At 43.3% G+C, this 26,393-nt stretch overlaps 1 protein-coding gene across 1 annotated transcript in view; it reads left to right on the top strand.

Moving 5' to 3' along the window:
- The first annotated feature begins 6,010 nt into the window (after positions 1–6,010).
- SLC2A13 (solute carrier family 2 member 13) overlaps positions 6,011–26,393 on the top strand; it is a 165,763-nt gene continuing 145,380 nt past the window's right edge. Inside the window, exon 1 of the mRNA XM_074903291.1 lies at positions 6,011–6,776. Within this exon, the coding sequence (XP_074759392.1) occupies positions 6,230–6,776 (547 nt within the window). The 5' untranslated portion in view covers positions 6,011–6,229. The remainder of the gene's footprint in view (positions 6,777–26,393) is intronic.

Here is a 26,393-nt window from a genome sequence, read left to right as displayed (position 1 = left end):
GGGTCAGCCGTTACTTTTCTAGGGATACAGAATAGCGTGTAGTCACACATAAGCTTCAAAGCCTTTCTGATTTATTTGGTGGTTTTATTTCATTAAATGATGGACAACTGATGTGCTGGTTTTACATAATCTGTAGAAGGATTTGGTTTAGAAGTCCTGTCCACCTTTTAGAGAAATGGACTCTCATAAATCAAATTTGTTTAGTGAACAATAGAATTGTGGGCGTTTGGGCTAAAACTGATGGGTTTGCACTTGGTTCTCTTCCTGCGTATGTCTTTCATATACACCAGATACTAGGTGTTGGAAGAGAGGGTTACTCTGATGCCAAGAATCAGAGCTGACTGAGAGATGACCTGTTGTTCTTCTGGGTTTATCTGCAGCACTTAAGGAGGTTTCTGTCTGGCAGACAGGCAAACAGCTCTGTGTTGGCATATGTTTGTTTGAGGAAACGGTGTATCAAGAGCAGTGTTTCCCCAGTATCTTGTGGGTAGTGTTTTGCCAAGTCCTTGATTTTTATGCTGCTAGGTGTTTTAACTAAGCAATTATAATTTTTACAGGCTAATAATGACTTGATAAGGACTGTAGCATGGCAAACCATCTTTTCAAGTACATGAATGTAAAAATTCCAAACTGTACAATAATAAAAGTCTCCCTCCTCCCCACTTTGCACTACCACTGGCTTTCAGCATGTGCAGGGCCCTGATTTTTAAAGCAATGCATCTAAATGGGCTGCTCAAATCTCACCTCTGGACACCTACACAGAGGTTAGTGCGCAGTTATCAGTTCAGTGGCTGCAGACCTGCTCAGGGCACCCTTGGATTTAGCAGCACGCTCTCACACACGTTGCTGCTGACTCTAGCAGAGATTCTGTTTCAGTCAAATCTCGTTAGATCTTTCTTCTGACAGCCAAAGGCAGAAAGGAACTGTTCTCCTGCCAAAAATCGAGTCCCTGCTCTAAAGCATGAAAAAGCAAGATCTTAAAAATAGAGAGAAAAATTTAACTTCAAAAACCACGTGTTTCTTACAATTGCATTTTCAATGGGTTTGAAGTGGGTTTGCTGGAATTCATATATTTAGCATGAGAGGGAGAGCAGTTATGCAAAATGTGAGCTCAGAAGATTACTTTGGTAAAGTTACCTGGGATTGAAACAGCCTGTCGTGTGAAGTCTTAGGCAACCTTAGCTGTACTGCTGCCAGTTCTGCCTGTCAGGAAAGGAAAGCGTCATCCCACAGTTTTGTCAGCTTCTGTCTGCAGTCACCGTCATCCACACCCTTTTCCAGTGCTAATACTGCAACTCTTTCTACTTGTTAAGCAATTTACCTCTTAACACTTGACCAGTAGGATTAAATGTATGGTGCCAGTAGGTTCCTTACTAATAAATTATGACGTTACTTTCACTTTGAAAGGATTTTACAGAGGAGGTCAATAGTGTTGTCCCAGTTTACAGATTCAGATAACAAAGGTAGAAGGTAAACAATTGGCTAAAAGTCACCCTGCAGACTAGGACAGCTAGGAGTTAAAGTCCTACATAACAGTGTCCAATCAAGAAGAGCTTGTGTATATGACGGGTAACTTTTATTGAGATCATAGAATCACAGAATCATAGAGTGGTTTGGGTTGGAACAGACTGTAAAAATCATCTGTTTCCAACCCCCCTGCCATGGGCAGGGACACCTTCCACTAGCCCAGGTTGCTCAGAGCCCCGTCCAGCCTGGCCTTGAACACTGCCAGGGAGGGGGCAGCCACAGCTTCTCTGGACAACCTGTGCCAGTGCCTCACCACCCTCACAGTAAAGAACTTCTTCCTTATATCCAATCTAAATCTACCCTCTTTCAGTTTAAAACCATTACCCCTCATCCTATCCCTACACTCCCTGATGAAGAGTCCCTCCCCATCTTTCCTGTAGCCCCCTTTAAGTACTGGAAGACTGCTCTAAGGTCTCCCCAGAGCCTTCTCTTCTCCAGGCTGAACAACCCCAACTCTCTCAGCCTGTCCTTATAAGGGAGGTGCTCCAGCCCCCTGATCATCTTCGTGTCCCTCCTCTGGACCTGCTCAAGCAGGTTCCTGTCCTTCTTGTGTTGAGGGCCCCAGAGCTGGATACAGCCCTGCAGGTGGGGTCTCATGAGAGTGAACTAGAGGCAGAGAATCCCCTCCCTTGACCTGCTGGCCGCACTTCTCTTGATGCAGCCCGGGATACCGTTGGCTTTCTGGGCTGTGAGTGCACATTGCTGGCTCATAGTTTTTCATCCACTAATACCTCGAAGTCCTTCTCCGCAGAGTGCTCTCAATCCACTCATTGTCCAGCCTGTATTTGTGCTTGGGATATTGGAATAGCATCTAATCAGGATCTGTATGTATAAAGAAGAACCCAAAGCAAACACTGGAAGGATTACAAACAACTAAAACTGCTTTGAGAGCTAAGAGATAGATACATTCAGATAAATGAACAAAACGACTCTGTCAGGATAGTGAAAATGGCTGGAGAAGGAATGTTATACAGTGATTAGAAAACAACGGATGTATTCAAGTGTCTTCTTTCCAAGGAGACCATACAAGAACAGGATGAATTTTGGAACAAAAGGAAGTTTTAAGGCAATACACAGCTTACGTCAAATTGTTTCCTGTGTTAAACTCCTATTTACAGTTCCTGTTTTTCTTTTTTAAAGTAGAGCATTCCTTATAGTCCGAACCATATATTACCAATATATATTTGCAAACTAGACAAACTAGTGTGATACAGGATCACGGTTTGTGTCTTGTTAGAGGGAATAAATACTTTTTGCATAAAGTGGCAGCTAACCATATTCCTTGGCAAAATGATAATGCATAATTCTGTGTAGAGAAAAGGTTTCTGAACCTTGAGAACTGCACATAAACCTAACTTGAAAGAAAAGGTTTTGACAATACTATCAGTGCTCTTCCAAGGTTTCAGACATTACATAAGCGACTATTATAAACAGTTTGCTGATTTTTTTTTTTTTTTTTGTGTATTATGCTAGGTGATTTCCCTCAGCCCAGTGCAGTGGTATTTCTCAACTTACATAGCAATTCTGCTTATGGCAAAATAATGTATCAGCGCAGGTTGCTTATCAGAGTTTAAGGAATCATAACACTAATGAACAAGAAAAGAGTTTAGGAGCCTAAAACACAAGAGGTTTCACACTGTATTGCTAAAGACTGTATGAGGCTAAAGCCCTCATGCCTACCCCTACAGCACTGACTGAGAAGTGAGGAATTCTTGGTTTGGGGATTTGCTCCTTGTATTATTCTCTTTTTTTAATGCAACCACGGCTTCATGTAAAGAATATAACCAGCACTGACAAGGCTGGGCCGCCTTCTGCTAGAAAGTCAGATCCTTTTCTACCTCACTGTCTGTCTAACCCTGTGGCTCTTACATTCCTGTCTGCACAGCAACCCAATTTCCTTTAAGAATCCACCTTTTCCCCATTTAGCCTACAGTCTTCTTGAGAGGTGAGAGAGAGATTTGAATCCTCCTGGGCTGAAGCAAATCTGTGATTCAGGCCTCCCGCTTCCTGGGCTCGGCTATCAACCGTGAGGCTATCACACAAAAGACCTACAGCATCTCACTGTGTATATTAGCTGGACATAAGTCCCCAGGAGATTTAGGCACTTACCCACCTGCTTGTGAGTGCCAACAAAGAGACAGGAGCTAACTCCCAGCTCTTCACGTCTGGGGGAGTTCTGGGCACATGCACAAAGCACTCAGGAGTTTTCTGGAAGACATTTTCTGATGTATGCCATGTTTTAACAATATAAAAGCAGTGTAATTATTCCTGCTCTCGCTGAAACGCAAAAAATCAAGTTTCTTAAAGCTGGAGACAAGTTCTTTGATCTAGTTCATGACATCACCTGGCAAATGATTGTGCAAACACACCTTAAAGGAGAGAATGAGGCAGTGCTGTGAATCTAAACAGTGTTTCAATTAAACTTTTAATCTCTTGAAAGCATATCATGCCTAAAATCCACCCAAATCCTTCTTTGGATCTGATGCCTTTGTCTTATGATTACTAATCATACCTACTACCTTTTGCATTACTGTGAAATAATTTATAAGTCATCTCTTACCATGAAATTCAGTACTACGGAGAGATGATCACAATAATGAAAATCTACATGCAAACCGAACAAATCCTGCCTCTTTCTCATGAAGTCGGTCTTCAGTGTAGCGTGCCCCACAGCTGAACTTTTTTGTTGCGTTTCTTCAGGGAATCCTTTTAAGAGAGGAGCCTGCCAGTATGATCTGATGAGAAATTATGCCTGTTTGTGATTGTGTTGGGCCATCAATGAAAAAAAACCAACCGCTTTTTGTTAGCTCTCTTGAGTCTCTATTAACTGTAATGTACAGAATGCCTCCAGCTTCTGAGATGGCTGTTAAAAAAGACAGGTTGTTTTTGTGACAGCCAGCTGTTGTGACAATATTCTGTGAAAGCACTCCTAGCTGGCTAGGAGTTTGGTGTGAATATTTTCTGTTTAATGCACTGTGTCCTATCTTTTTTATTTGGGGCTTACATAGGAAAAGTATTGAGTGCTGTGCCTGTCAGGCAAGTCTGGAGACTTCTGGAAAATTAGAGCTCTCTCTCCAGATGGCGTTGTAGAAATGTAAGCAAGTCTGCTTGTGGAGAGCTGCCGGACCTGAGGGGGCAGTTTCTTGTAGCACAATGTAACTTCGTTACTGGTGCTGTAACCTGGAGCCGTTTCTTGCTCTAGTGCTGGGTGGGACTGTAACGGTCTGTACAGGAATAAGGAATGCTCTGCGCCAATCACGCCATGTTATCCAAATCTTGATTAAAACCAACTGAATGTTAACGTCTTTAATTTTTACCTAGTTCAGGCTTCTCACATGCTCAAATATGGAAGCTGACTTACTGTATTTATAAATCCACTGCCACATCTGTCACTAACTGGATTAACTACATAAACAACTGTTGTCATAATTCATTTTAGTAACTACAGCTCACTATTTTATTTAGTCGGGATTATCTGGACTGCAGCATTAGCATTTCACAGCTTGCTTTGAGGCAGAGGCAAACCACCAAAGAGGCTGTGTGCAGCTGGCCACGTTGGACTTTGCTCCTTTTTCTATTTTTTCAGTTGATGTGGCTATGACTAGTACTCCTCGGAAGGTGTGGGCTGGGAAGGACCGATCCAGCCAGTTACCGAAATTCTCCACCGACTGGCTGGCCCCCTTATGAGGGTCAAGTCAGAAGGTTTACTTTAATATGAGCCATTACATATACAATAACATCCCGATGTGACGCCCTTTTCCCGCACCGTTTGCATCGCACCCGCGGGGCTCCGCCGCCCGCCGCCAGGGGGCGCCTCCGTGGCCGGCGGGTGCGGCCCCCCGCGCGAGGACGGTCCCCGGTGGGAGGATCAAATCGCTGCTCTCCTTCACAAGCTCCCGGCTCTTGTTCGACACGGTGACAAGCCAGTCCCTCTCCGAACTAGCGGTCGAAATTTTCCCTTTTGTCACCCAGCGCCTTGGAAAACTGCAGACGCGAACTTTAGGTGCTGTCTCTGTTCAAACGATCCAGTTATTAAATTAACTGCGAGTTCTACGCCGGCCAACCCGCACAGACCCGGGCTGCCCGGCAGGAACACACCCCGCCCCAGCGCCGCCACCGCGGCGGGCCGGGGGAGCTGCCCCCCGGGCTGGCGGAGGGCGCCACCCGCCCGGGGCTCCCGCCTTCCTGCCGGCGCCTCTCCCGCGGCCCGCCAGCCCCGCGGCCCGCCAGCCCTGCCCGTGGGGGCGAGCGGGCGGGGCGGGCGGCGTCGCGGCGCTCAGTGCGCCTGCGCGGCGCCTGCGCAGTGCAGGGCGCCACGGCGGAGCAGGGGTGGGGCGGGGCGGCGGGTCCGCCCCCTGGCGCCCGCAGGGCCGCGCTCGCCGCTGTCCCCGCCCGCCTCCGCCTCCGGCTCCGCCTGGGCGCTGGGAGCGGCGGCCGCGGCGGGCAACTTCCCTTCAAGTCTGTCTGGCGGCGGGGGCACTATGCGACCCGGCTGAGCGCGGCCCGGGAGGGGCGGGCGGGGCGAGGCGAGGCGAGGCGAGGACAGGCGGCGCCAGCAGCAGCAGCCGCAGCAGCAGCAGCAGCAGCAGCCGTAGCAGCAGCAGCAGCCGCCGCCGCCGTTGTTAGCCAGAGTCGCCCGGCAGCCGCCCGCCTCAGCCCGCTGCCCTCCCCCGGCCGGGGCAGCAGCCCCCGCGGCCGTCCCATGTCCCGCAAGGCCAGTGACAATGTGGAGTACACGCTGCGGAGCCTGAGCAACCTGATGGGCGAGAAGCGGCGGCGGCAGGCGGACGGGTCCGCCGGCTCGGGCGCGGCGGCGGGCGAGCGGAGCCTCATCGCCGCCGAGTCGTGCTCCAGCCTCAACAGCGCGGCGTCGGGCGGCGAGCTGGAGCGGGCGGCGCGACGGCAGTTCCAGCAGGACGAGACCCCCGGCTTCGTCTACGTGGTGTCGGTCTTCTCCGCCCTGGGGGGCTTCCTCTTCGGCTACGACACCGGCGTGGTGTCGGGGGCCCTGCTCCTCCTCAAGAGGGAGCTCAACCTGGACGCCCTCTGGCAGGAGCTGCTTGTCTCCGGCACGGTGGGCGCCGCCGCCCTCTCCGCCCTGGCCGGCGGCGTCCTCAACGGGCTGTGCGGCCGGCGGCCCTGCATCCTGCTGGCCAGCGGCCTCTTCACGGCGGGGGCCGCCGTGCTGGCCGCCGCCCGCGACAAGGAGACGCTGCTGGCGGGACGCGTGGTGGTGGGGCTGGGCATCGGTGAGTGCCGCCCGCCCCGACGGGCTCCCCTCCCGGCCGCTGCGGCGCGACCCCGTGTTGCCCCCCCCCCCCAGTCCGAGTCCGGCTTTCCGGGATCACCCCGCTCTTGCCCCGGCGGGGGAGAAGCTACCCCGGGAGGCACGTTTCACCGAGCCTAAAAACCGGCCGTCCACAGCACGTTTATGTAAGGCAGCCCGCGAACAAAAGGCGAACATCGGCCCGTGGGGTTCGAAGTGCTCGGCTGCAGGCGGGGGAAGTGCAGAAGTGAGCTGAGATCAGGAGAGGCGTCTGCTGGCCGTCGCGGCGGGGTGCGGAAAGGGGGAGAGTGTGTTCCTGCCCTCCTCGGTTTTACTTACGGGTGGTGTAGTCCTAGCTCGTGCTGGGGAGAGCCGTCAGCTTCCTGTACGAGGAGAACGGTCTCGCATCCCTTCTACCAGTTTATCTTTAGGGTGGTCTGTCAGTGTCAACAGCTCAACACCGTGAGCTTTGCATTTGACGAGGCTCTGGGTAGTCAGGAGCGAGAAGGAGGTCATGCCTGTCTTTCTGAACTGTAAATACCTCCGCACAGCTTTGCTTTTCGTCGGGCACTAAGGAGTGCTTTTGGGGAAAAATGAGACAGTAATCTTTGCAAACTGAACACGAATTGCAGTTCTTGGGCTACCTTCTTATATGTGTTGCATAACTTGCAAACAGTAGGTTCTGCTAAAACTTTATAGTTGTTCCAAATAACTTAAAATGATGAGGAGTGTTTCCCTTTTGAGACTTTTATGCCGACTTTATCCTAAATATCCCCAGAATTTTCACTGTTCTTCAGCTGCCATCCTGTCAGGCAGTAATTTGACTTATCATCCAAGATGGGCTGTATGAGGTTATTTAGAGTCCTTGGACTATAGTGTGTATAAAAACCCCCAACAAATCAGAAGAGAGAAGTAAATCTTTTACTGTGATGCTGCAGCTCTTCCTATCTAAAAGCATGAGGACAAATTGAGGATTAGATTTGTTTTCCTTTACATAGCAAAGTTCTGTTTCTTAGCCATTGAATATTTTTTTGAATTCTCTGGCTTCTTATAGACACACTTGGTGTGATGCAATCTGTAGTTTTATTAAGGAAAAAAAGGGGTTAATAAGGACTGTCAGAAATAAAATTGACTCCATCCTTGAGAAGGCTCATGCTGATTTTCCTGTACAGTAAGGGACATCTTCAGGGTGAAGTTTTCCTACCTGAAGTTGGGTAGTTGTTTTTTATTTTTAAATGCTACCTCTCCTTTTTTTTCAAAATCAGGACTTCAGACTGTAGAATGTTGGTAACATTTGTTAAAATGTTCAGGAGACAAGAAAACTAAATTTGACTGTGAGGTGACAGAACACATATTTTCATGGCAGTATGTAGTACATATGTTTAGTGGTAGATACTAAAAATATCAAATTTGACGTCTTTTTGTGTTTGGAAAGCTGCTCAGGTTCTTTGTGGCCCATAGCTGGTTACATTGACAACTTCACGGGGAAGAGAGAAGAAAAGGGATGGATGGTTTGCTTGATTCTTGTGTATGTGTGTCTTGTAGAGAGATACATAGGCGTGTTGGAGTTGTCTTACAGAGTTGCAAATAAGTGACATTGGTATTGTCGGAGCGATGTGAGACTCGGGGCTTAAAAATGGAAATTGGGAGCTAGGGGTTGTTCTTTCACACAGCTGTAGATCTCTTGTGTGGTCTGGGGAGAGGGATCTCTCTTTGGCCTGTTTCCACATTGGGGACAGAGATGGTGGTTCTGCTGGGGCTCTGTAGAGCTGAAGTAAGGACTGAGAAATGTTCTGAGGATTTTGGAGCACAGGGACACTAACTTACATTTTAAAAATGTTATTTTCTCCATTTTATTAAAGGTTGCTCTTCTTTATGTGATGGAGCTTATGACCAGAAACAAATTACCTTAAATTGCTGTGTCTGAAGCATCACAAGAGACTCCAGGAATCACAGAGTCCAATCCTAACAAGGTTTATTTTACAAAAGAAAAAAATGTTCTGGTTCAAAACTGTTCTCGTACAGCAAAATGCAACAGTCTTTACATTAAATCCCCCACCAGAGGGAGCCTGGATAATTTCATGAAGGCATAAGAAATTGGTGGAACTTTTAACCAGTTTATTCCCTTTCTTCTCCTGGAGCCCTCTGACTACCATTTTACTGCCCACAGTGAGCCAAGAACTTCCTAGTGTTGGTGTAAGGAGGTCCCTCAGTAACGTGATACTTCAGTGACAGTGCGAACTGCTGAAATGTAAGGGCATGATAGTGTATGTTATGAAATGCTTTCTTACATGCAAACGAGTAAAACTTCTTAACTCTGTATAATTTTTTCTGTTTTTGAGGTCTCTGTAGCTCTCTGCCAATTGCATATCAGGGGATCTACTCCAGAAATATCTGTTTGCTTACATTTAATAAATGTGTTACTGTGTTATGGGCAGTACTGTGGTGCTGTAAGAGTAGATGCAGTGGTAGTTACCTATGGGACTTCGTTCTGCCCTTGCTGGTACAGGGTGGGTCTGTGTTGTGTCTGTGTGAGAATATGGCCATTTTTTTTGTGACTGATTTATAAAGGGCTACAGTTAAATTTTCAAGGATGAAAAGCACAGGATCTATGCTGAAATGAACATCTCTCACTTGCCTGTCTTGTCTGTTTCTTACCATTTTCCATCGAGCTGTTTTGAGACAGAAAAACTCTTGCTTTTCTCCCCAGCAATTACAGGAGATGTTTCTGGAAAATAAAGACCTTCTCTCAAGGACAAGCCAAGTCATCTTACTGCAAATGTGGAATAGATTTTTATGTTTGGAAACAGTTATGTTCCCCTTCCCCCCTGCAGGGTAAATACAAAATACAGGGAATGCAAAAAAAAGAAAACTGTGTTCAGCATGAGCTTAGCATATGCTTAGATCTTTTCAGATCTGAATTTCTAAATACGTAGTTCATGACAACTTCAGGCAAAATGGCTTAAAACCAAGGTTATGGGCATCATTTCCAGACACACACCCCTGCTGCCCCGTTCCTGAGCAGCGCTGGTGTCTCTGACTCTTTAGGAATTTGGCTGAGCCAGAGCGTCAGGAATGCGACATTTGGATGGATATTCATTACATCAAATGTGGGCTAAATTCAAAGATTAGGAAATTGGATCACATGTGCTCAGTGGCACTTTTTATGGGCTTAGCTAGGAAAGATGTCATTGGTACAAAGCGTATTTGGACCTTTTGCATCTGATAATGCTAAAGGCCTTAGCCTGGTGCTGTAGTGTGACCAACCACACTTGGTATGGGATTGAGGGTCAACATAGGTTTGTGCTGGCTGCTGTGGTGTGCATGCTTGGCAGGAAAGCTGGGTTTGTCCTACCAAAATCTGGGGACGGGCCATAACTGAAACACCAAAGGTTAGAGCTGGCCGTAGCCATAGATGAGAGCTAATTCTACTGAAAACTGTCTGCTATGGAAAGGGAGGTGGAGAGTGAGTAAACACTGGGACTAAAAGTAATAAAGACTAGGAGGGATAATAATAAATAGCTATGTTTGTGAAGTCACTTCTTTCTTAGACTGTAATCACTCCAGTGTCCTCATTTTACAATTTACACTTTGTTGTCTGAACTGGTTGGGCACACGTGTTTCAACGTTTTGCCATCTGCAGTGGAAGCAGTTTATCCTGTCATCGGAGGATGCTGAAGGTTTTAAGCATGCAGCTGATGTACATGGGTGTTGGCATGGTGTTTTCAGGTGGTGTGCTGTTCAGATCACTTTTTCAAGAACATTTTATGTACCAGCTGTAGAAGGAAAGCTGTTCAAGCTATGCAGAGTTCAGGAAGTGACAGAATTAAGCTTGCTTGTGCAGAGTTGATCTCTATCTTAACGCACAATCATTAGCTGGATGATTAGATTCTCCTGTCTTGTTCAGCATGCAGAATAGATGGTGCTCAATTAGTGATCAGCTCTTTAGCGTTTTTTTTTTTCTTCCTCAATGTGTGACTTAGGTGTTACTTAATGGACACGCTACCCAGCCCTTGTGAAAGCAGTTACTTCTTAGGACTACCGTGTGTGCGTGCACTCTGTTACTAGGTGTGCAACGCAGTGGAGACCTGACTGGTTAGGTGCCTTGTCTTCTCTCTGACCCCTGTCTTTGCTGGTACGTGCTGCATCTTCACAATGTGAGCCTACTGCTCAGCGCTTACTTTGTACTCAAAATGTCTGTAGTATTTTTTTTTTAAAGGCTCTATTTCAATGTGGCATATGTAGTGTTCCTGATAGCATCTTTTTACTGCATATGTAGGTCATTTTCTGAGCAGAGGAAACAAGATTGTACACGGAATTAGGCAGGAGTGAAAAGCACTGGCATATGGTTCAGGGCTTCCCTGGTGGGACTGGCTTCTACTGGCAGTAAGGTCCAGTAGCAAATAACAAAAATAACCAAGTTTTAACCAAAGGACTTGCATACGGTAGTACCAGGTCTGTAATATCTTTACAGTGATTAAGTAAAGGTCCACCATATCAGCTGGAATACCATGTATACACTGCAAATGTTGGAAAATAACTGGTATGACCTGTTGCCTATTAAAGATGAGGCTATGTGTGCTGGGGTTTGTGGGGTTTTTATTTAGTGTACTACTGAGCTTTTTCAGGTGCTATGTATTTTTATCTTGGAAAAAATTATAGATTAATCTCTTCCTTCCCCTGCCCCTGCAACCCCCCACCCTGTCATGACCTGGACTGGGAGCCCAGAGAGTTGTAAAGATTCTCTGATCCCCTTGGGTTAAATTAAGGCTGAAACAACACCAAATGACTGGTTAAAATGTTTTACTTGTGGTGGAAACGGCTTAAACTTGGAAAAGGATAATAAGCAATGTAGTCTCTTTATAAGTCTGTAAGAAATAAAAGAAAGGAAAGAAAAGAAAAAGAGAGAAATAGAGTCAAAGAAATCCAGATCGCCACCCAAGGATCCAGCATTATCTCAGGTCTAGTAGTTGTGGGTGGTGGGTGCACACACAGCAAAGTTTTCTGTTGCCTTTTAACTTCATATTATCAGCTGATTAGCATACTGACAAAGAGAGACAAGTATTACACGAACTCATTTCCATAAACGGAGCATGGGTTCTGTGTTTGTATTGAGGGGGAATGGGGTACATTAACCCCTTTGTCCAGTTGAGTCGTGGTCGCAATTTTTTCCTACCACGTTTACCTTTTCCTCAGTTTTTGTTTCTTCAGCAATTATCCAGTCATTAGCTCCATCTGGTGTCAGCAGTTTACATCTTTTAGCTCTTCGAGGCTATAGTCATAAGTTAAAGTGTAGGCATTAACCCAAACATATGGTTTTACTCAGTCTATGTCTCTCCCCTTCAAGGGTTATCTAAGGGATTTGGCTACACAACTGGAAGGGAGCAGAGCTGTGCACCCTTCCATACACTCTGCACTTCCCTAGGCAGATAATTCATTCCTTAGACTGATCACAAAAGACACAATTTGCCCTTGAGGTTTTCTGTGTCGATGAATGAGGCATCAATTCCTTCAGTTCCTTACACCCACCATGGGAAGCGCTAAAGCTTTAGTCTGTTTTTATAAGCGAGTGTCCACCAGATTTTTTTTAAAGGAGTTCATACCTTTAGTACATTTGGAGAGAAAAGTCACCCTCAGCCCCCAGATACGCTGTGCTGCTTCTGGCAGGTGCTCGTAATTTTCAATCCAGAGATTCATAGGCTATTTTTCCCTCCAGAGACAGTGGTTTGTTAGTATAAGCTTGGAGTAGGGATGAAAGGGAATGTTGTGGTTTGAGCCCAGAGGGCAGCTGAGCACTACTACACAGCAGCAGCTGTTCACTCACCCCTTCCCCCCAGTGCTGGGAAGGAGAAAATGAATCAAAAGGCTCAGGAATAGAGATAAGGATAGAGAGGGGTGGCTCACTCATTATGGTCATGGGCAAAAGACAGACTCTAGGGGAAGAAAAAGAGAACATCACTAGAAAAAACTATCTTTTAAAGTCCTCTAATTTTGTGTGCATTGGATAGGATACACAGTGCTATACTCAGTTCACTGTCATGTCAGCAAGCACTGACTCCAGTATTGTTTTGTCTAATGATATAATACAAAAAGATCAGCAATTTATACATAAATATTGCTACCTTTGGCAAATATTTAGTGACCATTTCACAATAAAGCATTAAGCACACAGAGGTATTTCTAAGAGAATTTTTTGACCTTTGATTCTTCTGGAAACTGTTTGAAGTCATAGGGGTGATGCTTTTTTTTTTTTTTTTTTTTTAACTTTTGTCTTTGTCTTTTTGCTGTTTTTGTTTAACTTAAAAAGCCAAAATTTCTCATAGTTCATAAACCTTGAAATTGGTTTTCAGTCTCTGGGAATCTTTTAAAATAGTTTTCCATGTACTTGATCAAACTGTTCTATCAAAACGTAATTCCTGTTGTATTTTAAGTATTCTTGTTCATTTTGAAAAAAAATATAAGGCATCCAATTCATATGTGACTAAAATTAAAACTTTTGTGATCCTTTTGCTCCTTATAAAAAGGCAACTTGAGGGAAGCTTGCAGTGTTAAATACAAGTGTTCCCTTACTTAACTTGAAAAAATCATGTGGGCACCATAGGTGGTCTTATTTTCAAAATGCTTTATTTGCTATGGGAACCAGAGACCAGTGGCATCCACTTACCATGATGTTACAGATAGCAAATCATTCAGCTGGAACTCTTGGATTTGAGTGACTTATTTGACTGAAGCCTATACCAGTCCCATCAGCAGAGGCACAAGGCAGGACATCTGAGGACAGTCCAAGCAGCAAATTCAAAGTGCTGGCTACTGTCTTCTGCTGTGCACTGTCAGGATAGGCACCCAGTTTGTATTCTGAGCATAGTAGTATGGACTTTGCCAATTGTATCCTGGGAAGTAATGAGAAAAATAAAACCACTGAAAGTAGATGCTGAAAAGGGGGTTTTAAAATTATCTTTTTTTCCTCATCTCATTATAAGTAGACTTCAAGATGCAGCTGTATGTTCGTAAGTGGGTTTTTATAGAATATGTTGTACTTCTAAATACATTATTTTAAAATGTAGTATTTTAGGAATCTTAGGGAATTAATCCATGAATGTATGGTAAGTTCCTGGGTTGTAAATTCTACAGAAGTCCTGAAAATTGATGTTTTCTACTTGAGATGGCTGGACTCAAACTGGGTGACTGTGGCTGTGCTGCATGCTGGTACCACGTGGTTGTAATGGGCATGATGGATGACTGTTTGCAGAATTGTTTTACAGGTCTTTGGTGAAGAACTGAGTTTTTGTATCTGACCTGTACAATCAGTGTTGCTGATGTGAAGCTTGGGAAGAGGCTGGGTCAGGTGGGACAGTCACTGGAGTTGCTGAAAGTTTAAAGCCAACAACTGCTGAAAGTCAGGGGAGCAGACTTTTCCCTTTTGTGTAGGTTTAATTCCTGCCGGGATCTGAGAGCACGTTGCCGTTGCCCCTTCCCCACCTGCAGCCGGTCGGGCTGGAAGTTAGGCACAGACCCAGGCTAAAGTAACAAGGAGTTTAATACAACAGAGTGATAGAACAATCTGAACAACAACAGTAACAGTGATAATAAACAGCAATAACAGTGAGCAAGATAAAAGATATACAGAGAAATACCAGTAATTCCCGCCACCGAGCCCGCCAAAGAGCAAGGTGAAAAAGGTTCCGCCCCTGGACCTGACCAGCATGGTATGAATAACCCGGCTGGAGATCCCTTCCCCCTCTCTCTCTGTTGGGAAGCTTAACCATATCCTAGCTGAACCAGGACACCTTTGTGGTTTTTTTTGTTGTTGTTGTGTTGTTTTGTTTTCAGTGATTATGCCAGTAGCACGAGAAGCAATTGTTAAATGTGTTGTAGAGATACTGTGCAACACACCTCTGGATGAATGTGTAGTCATTTCACTACTTTAGCAAAACTATCTTTCTCTAGGTTTTATGATGCAACTTGAATGAAAACTCTTCTAAAATGTATTGTGCTTGAATGAAAACTCTTCTAAAATGTAATATTCTAAAATAGTTGAAGAAATGAAGCTTTAAAAAAACCCACTTTCCTGTTCTTTCCATTTCTCATCTTTCTATGATATTTGTTGGATGTTTTAGACATGTGGTTTTATTCAAAGCAAATGCCTGTTCTGAAGGTGAATTTTTCGTAGGTTTCTCATTTTGACTGTTTATACACTTAGTTACTGAAGTTGGGCTTCTTAGCTCAGAGAGACTTCCTTTGCAAGTCTCTTACAGATGTACTGCCTGTGGATGAAGCATCACGCTGTAACCTTGGAGCCCCCCACATGTCTAGCTGGATGTGGATAGGCCTCAGCATGCTTTTAGCCATGGTGTTAGCAAACATGTTCCTGGCTCCTCCTTGGTTCAGTCTCTTATTTGGCTAACTAGCAAGGGTGCCTGCCTCTTCTGCAACTGGGGACAGACTTTCTTCTCATGTTCCTGCCCTTCAAGCAGCAAATCCTTGCTTGAAGTCCCACATGTGGCTTAGGGGATTGCTCCTGGGTTGACTTTCCTGGGAGTTCAGCCATCTCTTCATGTGGCTGTTGCGTTAGTGGGCTGACGCTGAAGTGGTTGTGTGGATTTAAAGAAGCAAAAGTGTACGTTGATTGATACATGCAACTTTTTACCTTGGGCTTGTCTTTTAGTTGTCCCTCGGGCGTCTGCTCCCCCTTCCCCTAGAGATGCATCTTCCAGTTGCATATATTCAGGAGGTGTCATCCCAGCTTCTCTACTTGAACTTTTCTTCCCCCGCTTCCTGATTTTTCCAGTGTAATTCAGCAAGGGAGCAGCTCTCTGGAGGAGGTTTGCCCTCTGTGACTAATCTGAAAGGCTTCTTGCTTTTCATTAGAGCTGACGTTTTCCAGAAACACCTGGCACTGACCTTGGGGCTCGTCCTTTGCTAGTGAGAATTTACATCAGTAAGCTTGTTCTACTTCTGTTCCTGAGTGATGAGGCAATTTCAAGGCAAAAAAAATTTCTAGGCAGTGTGGAAATCCCCGGTGATACCTGATGCTTTTAGCACATGGGCTGACAAGCATTCTGCAAGGCTGAATGGTTTTAAGGGAGAAGGGGCGTTTCCCTGGGAGGAAGTTGCTTCACGCCTCAAATCTAGAGCTCTCTGGTCCCTTTTCAACACTGTATTTGTTAAGGTCTGAGTTTTCACAGGTCTCATGCCAACTGGTAGCATTGAGGAGCTCTCTAATCTAATCGACAGCCAGCCAAGCACATCCAGTTGTATGCTTGGTTCCTTCCAAGACATTAATGAAGTGATTGTCAGTCTCCAGATGATGGACACAGAAATAGAAGATGCTAGATATGTTGGAGGACCTGCTGTGTAAACAAAAACATGTATCCAAAAGTAGACTCACCTGGCAATTGCCCATATTTTCATAGTCTAGAAAAATTAAATAGCTTTAGAAACCTATACTATAATTGGGAGCCTTAAGGCAAGAGTTTTCTAACCTTTTCCCAGAAGTGGGAGTTTCTGCAGGCTAACATTTTCTGTCTTGGACAGAAACAAGGAGTAACAGCACTTGTGTTTCCATTTTCTTTTGACCAGGAGCTTCATGTGCATGGTTTTCTCCACTGTTGCTTGTCTTGCAAGCTTTCAGGGAAGCAAAACCGATAGCTGTGGTTTGAATTTGCCTGTGGGCACAGTCACTTTAGGAAAAGAAGATTCCAGCAGCTGGAAGGAAGTATTAAGTATGACTTTGTATTTAGCCTCAGCTCTTCTTCTTTCCTGTTGTACTCTGCAAATCCAGGGAAATGCCTTCCAAGTTGGAAAGAGCAGAGAAGAGCCTGTGTGGTGTTACACGCGTTGTATTGCTCATGCGCTGGGGTGTATGGTCTTGTATATTGGGAATGTGTTCCAGTGAGTGTTCTTCTGAGAGAAATACCTACTGAAGTGATCACTGGCACATGCCAATGGAAGAAGGTCTTTCTGATTGCTTATAAGGTCTTATTTCTGATTGCTCATAAGAAATTCTGTCCTGTTCTTCTTTCAAATACTTGGTGTGTGCCAGAATGGCATAGAAACCCTATGAGGCCTTGAACAATCTACCTTGCTTAGTAACTTCTGATAGCTTTCCAGGTGTATTTTTGTAGTTTTAGCATTACTACTTTTGGTTCACCAGGTAAGACCTTTGAAGTTAGGCCTACCTGAAGGCACCAACAATTTGGAATTTAAATCTATTGTGATTGCATCCCTAATGAATAGGTGGATGTAGGATTTTGGGGCTGTTTTTTTTTTTTTTTTATTTGGTGTGTGTTGTTTGGGGTTTTTTTTCCCAACCTGTTGGTTGTTCCTGTCTGAGTGTCATCTTTTCTTCATGCTCTGTCATAATAACACGAAGGTGACCTTAAGTGTCAATAAATTACTTCATGTTGTTCAACCAGGTCCTGCTGTGGCATCTGTCCTACTTCAAAGGGCGAGAGAGGAGCAGAGCTGCAGGTATTCCTCCTTTACCTTTTTCCTAGTGCAGTACCAGAGCAGAGCTGCTGTGCCCAGAGGACCGGGAAGGGAGAAGGAGCACTGGTGCCATCCTCTTCCCATGAACTGTGATGCAGTTCAGCCTCCAAAGCAAGACCAGACCAGCTGGTGGAAATGGGGATCTTCTGTTCCCATCCCTCTTTTTTTCTTCCCCTAAATTTCCATTGATTCTTGTCCAAAGTATGTAATACTACTATGATACTTGGTAGTTATCTGTGGTTATGTAGGTTTTTTAACCAATATTATGAAAGATTCAAGCTCAAATTCAAATATAGCCCATTACTTTTTTAACACCCTAATCCTGGGGGAACTGGCGGTGCTTAACCTGGAGAAAATGCAGTTGTTGATTTACTGTCTCTTCAGGTGCACATTCAGAAATGGATAGGCAGTCAGGATTCAGTAATTTATTTAAGGAAGAGTTAGACGGTCCTGATGCTGAAGACAACTATCTTAAGAGTCTGTTGCAATTTTCTCTTGTGCTGCTGAGCTGGCAGTTGTAGAATAGGATTCACATTCTGCCATTCAGCAATAAATATTATCAGGGAATTATGGAAGGCAAAAAAAAAAAAAAGCTGCTATCTTAAAAGTGCCCAGAGAAAATTGGAAGCAAAAGCTATGTATTGAAGCTAGTAAATATACTTAAATTACTTGTTCCTGAGCTTTTTATAGGAAATGTGGTAGATAACTAAATATATTGATGAAAGCTATGACAATGAGGCTGGAGCAACTTCAGAAATCTAGAAAGATGACAGAAGCACAGAGCCCACATGAGGTGCTGGAGGCAGGGAATGTTTTTGCTGCCTCTTTGAACATCTCATTGGAGTGCAGTTGGGAGCCTAAGTTCTAGTGTAATTGATGGAGGATGGTATATCAGGATCCCAAAGTCAGGTGCCTCAAGTCAGAGCTAGTACTCCTTTGGAATCTAGTTGTCCAACATTTGATAGCAGGAGAGAAACACTGCTGCTTATGGTATTTTTTTGTGTGATTAAGGTTTAGTTCAATGTGCTATATTTGTTATTCCTAACTGTATTAGGACTTACTCTGCCTGTTATTTTGAACTTAATTATCTGTTTGTAGCTGCACACCTAGGAAGTTTTGTCTAATCTGTGAGGTTAAGGAGGTAAAATCGAAGAGACTTGCCACTAAGTATTTGCTTTCTTGATTTGGTTGGTTAATTCTTTTTTAGAGTTGTTGGTTGGAGCTATGATGGATCCAGGGGAAAGTCTAACATCTGAGAAAGGCAGTGTGGTAACAGTTGAACTAGAGCACAGCAAGCATGGAGGAAGTACTGGTTAAGACCAAAGCTGTGTGTACTTTAAGCATGCACTTCAGCAAATGTTTGCATATAAGTGACCTTTTCTGTTTATTCACAGGTCCTTGATTATTGGGCTGTTGAGGTCAGTAGTAGCTATGTCAGCACAGGAATGGGGAATCTGCCTGAGGGGAAAAGGTAAGTCTGGTTTTATTCACTATGAAGTTGAGCAGCTAAGTCTTTTGCCTCGTAGATCCCGGCTCCTGCATTATTCATAGGCACTGCTGACCTCACCAGTCCAATTCACACTAGGACATCTTGGTACAAATGGAAAGCCAGAGCCAGCCAGGCAGCTTCAGGATCTTGAAGAAATGGGTGGAAAAGACTAAATGTTGTACATAGGCATTCATGATGTTTTAGCCAAGGAATTTAATCACTGTGGTAATATTTTGAGCTGAATACTGGGGTCTGGTTTTGTGCTGTATGTTGTTCTTGGGTAGGAGGAGAAATAAGGCACAGAGTGTAGATCCTTTCTTTTGTAATGATTGACTGGCATGTTCTGGGAAAAAAATCGGTGATGCATATAGCGGAAATCTGGGCACACATTGAGTAGAGCATTACACAGGTAATGTCAGCTTCTCTTTTAGTGACTGGAAATGTGTGTTACTAAATTATTTAAAAGCTTGGACGAGAAGGTACTGTTTATCTTAAAATCTAACTTTAGGGCAGGGCATAATAGTTATTTACACCTATATGTTCTATGTGATTACCCCTGTGCATCCTGCTGTCCTGCAAGTTTAGGGCATCCCTCCTCTCCTGACCCCAGTCTGGAGTTTTACTAGCTAGGGTAAACAAAATATGATCATGTTCAACAGTGTGTGTGCTTCAGAAAAAGATGTAGTTTCAACCCATAATATTTAGGTCAAGCTCTGTTGTTATTTTGCTTTTTTTTGTGTCTGCTGATGGTGACTTTAAAGAAAAGGTGCAGCTTGTGTTTTGGCTTTGATTCTGCCTATCCTCACCTATTTCTGTATATTCTTTCCCTGGAGTCAAAAGCTGTCTGTTATATCAGTCTGCAGGGCCTCTCCCTGATTCAAAGTTAATTGCTTTGCCTGACACCCAAGTACTATCTGGGCGATTAATCATTATCCTCTTAGATGTGGAGTGCTCCCTTGCACAGAAGGAAACAGTGCTCTGGGCTTATAAACGCAGCAGTGCAGAGAAGGTTTTTCCTCATAGCTCAAGATCAGCAGGCCTGCCTCCTCTGTAATACCGATTGTATCTTTAGCAAGATCTGAGCCACCTGTTCAGAATATTTATGTTTAGTCTATTCAGAAGTTAATTCTCAGTAATTCACCCTGTAGTGGTGAAACTTGGGGGATTGTGTGTGTTTTCTGGTTTTCCTTACTTAGAATCTTAACTCATTTCTGGCTGATTTACTAGAGCCTCTGCTTGTGGTCATACGCTCCCCTGTAGCTTTCATCCATGAGTATGGATTTGTGTGCGACTGTTACAGACAGGTTGCCGAGGCATAAATCCCTATGGCTGTGTGCTGGTTGGACGAGGGCAAGCCTGGCCTGCCTGTTAGCCTGCTGTCTCAAGCTTTTGCATTAATTCAGCTTTTCTTGCTAGAGACTCTTTCCAGGATCCATGAAGTGAAAATCTCTGACAGGTGTGACAGGGACTTCTTATGGACCACTCTGTTACAGTCAAACTATTCAGTTTTTCACTTTGTCTAGCTGCAATGGCTTCTTATTTCCAAATTTCCCTTATGAGGGAGCTTCCTTTGGACTGGGATATAGGGAAACCACACTCCTTGCACTGGTGTAAAGAAGAGGGAATTGGATGTATGAATGCTAAAGTAGCACTTTGAGCTACTCCTGAGTTGAGCCTCAGGAACTCATCTGCTACACTTGTCTTTCCTGGCCCATACTGGTGAGAAGGAATGTCTGATCCAGGCCTCCTAGATGTTTATGTTGGGAAGTAGGAATCCAGACATCTGGAGAACTCTTGTGTGCATGCGCAGGAAGAACTGAGTAATGAAATAAAATCATATTAGTGGATATTTTGATTAGGAGTTGTTTGTATTTATGTGGTGAGAAAAGATGTGATCGAGGGTGGCTATGCAAGAGGATGCCATAAACTAATTGTGCAGATTTTCAGGATTAGTGTGTTGGCAACAGATTCCTCTGCTGTGCTCTGGAAGACAGGAGAAGGTATGAAGAACTCCTTTGGGGTATGGAGCTGTTCTTTCTGCTTCTTTAATTTTTTTTAATCAAGTGGGAATATATATTTCTTCACTCAATTCTTTCTTCTTCATTAAATTTTTATCAAGTAGGGATGTACGTTTCTTGGCTTAGATAACGTGGACTTGTACGGTCTAACACCCGCACAGGGTAACTAGTTTTCTAGTTGCCACTGCTGAGGCATTGAGCAAGAGAGAACTTTGAGGCTTGACTTGTCTTTCTCACCAGTTTTAACCAGTGTGATTCCACTGTCATTAGAGCAACATTAATTCATTTACCTCATCATCTTGATAAACTACTAATTAGTACAGTACAGAAGATATGAATCTGTTCATCAGATAATTGTAGGTTCATATAAAATGACATCTGTAAGGTAGGTATGGATGCCATACTGAGCTACAATTGGAAACTACGACTTCAGGCAGGTTTGTTAGAGAAGTTTATAAGACTTAAGCTGATACTTAAAGACAACACACATCATATTTCTTTGTAAATGCTTATATTAATATTCTATGATATTTTGCTTAGAGCAATGCTCTGTTTCTTGCTTAAAGTAAATGATTCAGTTAGTTGTAGTAAAACATAAAAACGCCTGTGTGCATACTTCTCAGTCTTGTACAAATATGTTCCCAATGTAGCTGAATCATCCAGAAGCAATGTACGGCCCTCTTTGTTTGGATTTCTATTTGTTGTACATTATTAGCACTAAAATACATGTATCCCTAAAGCAATAATAGGTTGAGAAATGTTTGGTCTACAGTGTCTCCTTTTAGCAGTGGCTCTGCGTGTTCTTTGGTTTGGATTTCTATTTGTCATGCATTATCAGTCACTAAAATACATACATCCCTGAAGCAATAATAGACCAAGAAATGTCTGTTCTGCTGCATTTCACTTTCACAGCCGCACTGTGTGTTCTGTACTGTTGGAGGATTTGTAGCCATTGGTTTTCTAAGTCATAGTAAATTTTGCCAAGGCGAATACCAGCTTGTGTTACCTGTCCTAGGAGCTGGAACCCGTGCAGTTTGCTTGTGTGCTGTAGAAGCAATAGTAGCAAGGACACTATTGCAAGAAAAAGAAATTGTTTCCTGCTGATACAAAAAGCTAGAGACATACAGCCTTGAACTCATCTTGCCATAACATGAAGTTTTTTGTCACGCAGTTTTATAGTCTCAAGGCTGAACTACACCAAGACTTATTTTAAAATAAGTAGTTTGAAGGCTTTATAACTTTAAATACTGCAATAAGAAAATGTCTGTTGTACTGTTGAAAGGCCCGACTTGCACATTGTGAGACTCCAAATGTCTGATGCACTGTCTTTTGCTAAGTAGACACAAGACTAATCTGTAATTCTTGGATAGTCACTTCCTGGACACTTGATGCTAAAGTGACTGTGGTATGTTATGCCTCCATTTTTCCTTCTGTAAGATGGGGCTAATGTTTGCTTATAGTTTTGAAAGGTGTTCTTGGACTTATTAAAAACAAATAATAATCTTGAATTCTGTAAGTCATAACCTAGTCAACAATACAGATTCTGTGAGTGGATTTAATAGTCTGATTTTCAGTTTCTTGGATAATTTCCTCTACAATCCGATCTCTTCTCTCCTCTTTCCCTCCTTGGTGTGCTTTTGGCCTCTAGACAGACAGTACTGTTGGTGGTACTAGTCAGAGAAGCCCGGGCTCAGGGAAGCCTGATGTTCAAATCTTAACTGAAATGCTGGTAAGGTATTTGTTACTAATTCAATTAGTGGCTGTTATGTAGTTCCCACTTGGCTTTGTAACTGTAGGTAATTCTACTTAACTGGAAGCACAAACCATCCGTTAATAGATTGATATATACAAATTGTTACATACTTGTCATTGCACAGAAAAGTAAGATTGCCTAAAATCAATCCAACTCTGTAAAGCATTTTTAAGATGTATCTCGGTGGACTGATGTAGACTTAGCTTCCAGAATGTAATCTGATGTGCTGTATCGCTAACTATGCTCATCCTTCAATTACTCCCATGAGCCTTTTCTGTTCCTTACAAGCAGTTGGCACAAGAGTTGCTAAAGGACTTTGCTACTAAGTGCTTTTGGTAATTTATACCTAAGCTTGAGTTTTCTGATATGGTGTGCTGAAGCACTATTCAAGGGGTCTGTATGCCTTAGCAATTAATCTTTTAAACTAAGAAAGGAGAGCAATGTAAACTCAAGAGTGAGCAGGTGGATGTGAACTTGGCAGTATTTGAAAGTGGATCATGCTGCACCTGAAGATAACGAACCATAGACATTTGAATTGCTGAAAGCACGCACTGCATTGGAAGCACGCTCTGTGGGAAATTTTTCTATCTCTTATATTACTGCGAGTGTTAAGGAAGGGGATTCTGTGGTTAAGGACGTCATCTTTGGTGGCAGGAAGAATAGCATTCTGCTAGAATAGAGGCTTTTTCCTGACTTCATCTACATATAAACCTGTTATCAACATGTGTGCTTTGCAATGGATTGTAAAATTTCATAGGGAAAACGTGTAGTTTTTATACTGCATACTAGTATAAATGGGGCTAACTGGGAAGGCAGGAGTTGGTAATGAGTAATTCAGAGATCCAGGCACCTATGAGGTGTTTTGTTGCTGGTTCCTAGTGCTTTATTAGAAGCTATCACAACTGGTTTCTTTCCTACTCACAGCTACTCTATTACTGCTCAGTTTAATGATTCTTCTCCAGTGGGTAATTAATTCTGCCTCCTGATGCTGTCCTCCTGCAGTATTGTCAGGAGTCCTTACATTCTGTTTTGGGAAATAAGGAAGAGGATGTAGAGCAGAATTGTTTTTAAAATGTAAATAAAAGTAATTATTTTTACTTTTGAATGAAAATTCAATTATATGTAGCTAGGTTTTATTGTAATTGATGTTTCAATTAGACCTTGCTTTATGAAAACTTAATTAAAAGATCAGGTGAAATGACCAGATGATAGGGAAAAACAAGATGGGAGCCAGTAATCACTGGATTTCTTGGAAAGAGTACTGTGAGGATTTGGAGCTCCCTTCCTGCGCTGGTGTTAGGATTGTCAGTTCTCAAATATGAAAATTTCTTTTATAAATTTTCTCTGCAAAAGTAGAATAATGGTCTAAGTGCAGAACTTTCAAATTCTGTATTTTAGAGAGATCCTGCATTTGTTTTTCTTGGTGATAACTTGTGCATGAATCTTTTCACTTAAAACTTGAACTCAGCATGAGAATGTCTTGTCACTTGAAGGAGAGCATGGGCTCATTTTTAATGGTAAACCTTTCAGTTTTAAGGGTGGGATCATCATCTTATTGGGAACAGATGTGAAGGAGGTAAATAAAATTAACAGGAGGCTCTCTGTAGTAGCTGTGTCTCAGTGTACAAAAAAGCTGGGGTGTTTAGAGGCTGAGGGGCAGCAAACAAACAGCAGGATATTTTATTGTCTGTTTAGTCATCTCATGACTTACAGTGATTTATTGCAACTTGTGCAGTGCAAGTCACAGGAGAAGCAGATTTTATCTCAACAAGGGTATTTTCTGCATCTTTGTTAGTTGGAGTGGGACTGTCAGATACGCCATTTTAAATGCCAACTCCTAATTCTTCTTAAAATTGCTTGTTTTCACTATTCTCTTATTGGATAAGGGGCAACACAGCAGACTGCTGGGTGAATCAGTGCAGTGCTCCGAGTTACAAAAGGGCACTTTAGATACCCATCTTTATCTCCTTTTAATCCTTAGGTTGTCTAGAGTTACCAGGATCTTGTATCAATTAATGAGATTTACTGAGAACATCACAGTGTTTGCTCAGCTTTCGCTGCAGGCGGACCTGCAGCTCTTCCTGAATCCTCCCCCTATTAACATGCCCAGCAGACGAAAAAAGGGCAGGAAAGAGCCACTCTGCGGGGGGACCTCGGGAGCTGTGCTCCTGTGACCTGCGGATCTCGCATCTGTTTGCTCTGAGCACTATTATTAATTAGGAGGTCTGCAAAGTAAAAGTTGGAGTAACGTAACCCTGTTAGCAGGAAGACAGCTGTCTGTTATACTGCATTTAGGGGACTGCGAGTTGTCAAAAGCTGGAAGCCATGAGGGCAGCATATCTCAGGTTTTCCTGAGATGATCTGTCCTCTACCGGTCTCTTTCCTGAGGCCTTGAGACTTGCAACCTTGTTTTTAGGAAGCTCTTTGGTAGTCTGTTTCCCTGATAAAATTCCCACCTGCAGCATCCACCCACTCCTCCGTAGCTGAGGCTTTCCTCAGCTTTTTGTCTGTTAGATGTTGCTAATGGAGTAGTTGATATGTTCCTTTTTTCCCTTTAGTGCTTGACAGGTACTGTCTTGGTTTTTTTTCCACAAATACAACAGCCTCATTTTTCACTTGTAATATCTCCTTTTTGTCAGTATAAGCAACTGAAGGAAGTAAATACACACCAAAATAGGTTAAAGTACCCTTGTATCCCTTGACAGTTTGAGTATTACGCTGAATCCTGAAGCTGTGACTTCTCATCTAGTCTATTGCAAGTCCTTTCTAGGAGTAAACCTACCTGGCCTGAAGAAGTTCAGCACTGGTTTGTCTCTCTGCTAGGACAGTCTAGTGCAAGATCATTGTCCTAATAGTTAAAACCTGTCTGAGACTTAACCACTTTACTTGAGAGATCCTTACCTGGGATTCCTCTGTGGGATGTTTTCCTATTACAGTTTCATTTCACTGGCACCAAGCAGCTGTTACTGAAGTGGTAGCAGGGAAACTCCAGAACGTGGGGAGAAGTTGCATGAAAGCTAGACATTTCAGCTGAGCAGCTCCTCATAAAGCAAAGAAATGTGCAGCACTTGGACTATAGACTCAAGATACTGATACACCTGTGTGCACTAGGAACACCCATACTCTTCCTAGCATGCAAAATGTGCATGCCATGGAAGGTATCTTGAGGAAGAAGAACAATACTGATTTCTACCACCACCCCCAACCTCCAATACGGCAAATATAGACACCATTTATTTTTTCATATGGTCAAAAAAATGTGTTTTATCATCTCTACGTGGATCACTTGTTTTTGTAGACACAGTCTTGTTTGTGTCTTGATTGTGTAGACACAGCACTTGTTTGTGTATGAAACCTCTAGCATAGAAAGAAACTGAGCAGTCACTGGGACTTGTATATTTTCATTATAATGATAGTTATACTTACATTACTTACATTACTGTCATGAATGCTACTTGCATTATAATAATATAATTGAAAACTATTTTTAAAGATTAGGCCTTGGGCTGTAAAATGTTTACAGAGCTTTTGTTTGTTTTTTAGAGCAATAATTATAAAACCATATAACTGACACCTGTCTTCCTACAAGTCATGCTGTTTCTTGCACAAGTGCATAACTAAATTTGTATCAAAATATAGTTTTCTGTATTGATGGTTGCAATGTATTTACACATTGCAAGAACAAATTTACTGGGAATGTAAGCTAGACAGACAGTGTTTTTCTGAATGGCTTTCCAGAATAGCAAATGAACACATTCAATATTACTCCATAGTTTTTGTTGAAAATACTAAGTTTCAATGAGATTAGATTTACTGGATGAATTTTTTTAATTAATGGCAAGTCGTAGGTAA

The sequence above is a fragment of the Athene noctua genome, chromosome 3 (assembly GCF_965140245.1).
Source record: "Athene noctua chromosome 3, bAthNoc1.hap1.1, whole genome shotgun sequence".
NCBI lineage: Eukaryota > Metazoa > Chordata > Aves > Strigiformes > Strigidae > Athene > Athene noctua.
Note: the sequence above shows the minus strand (reverse complement) of the source record. Positions and strands in the feature narration are given on the sequence as shown.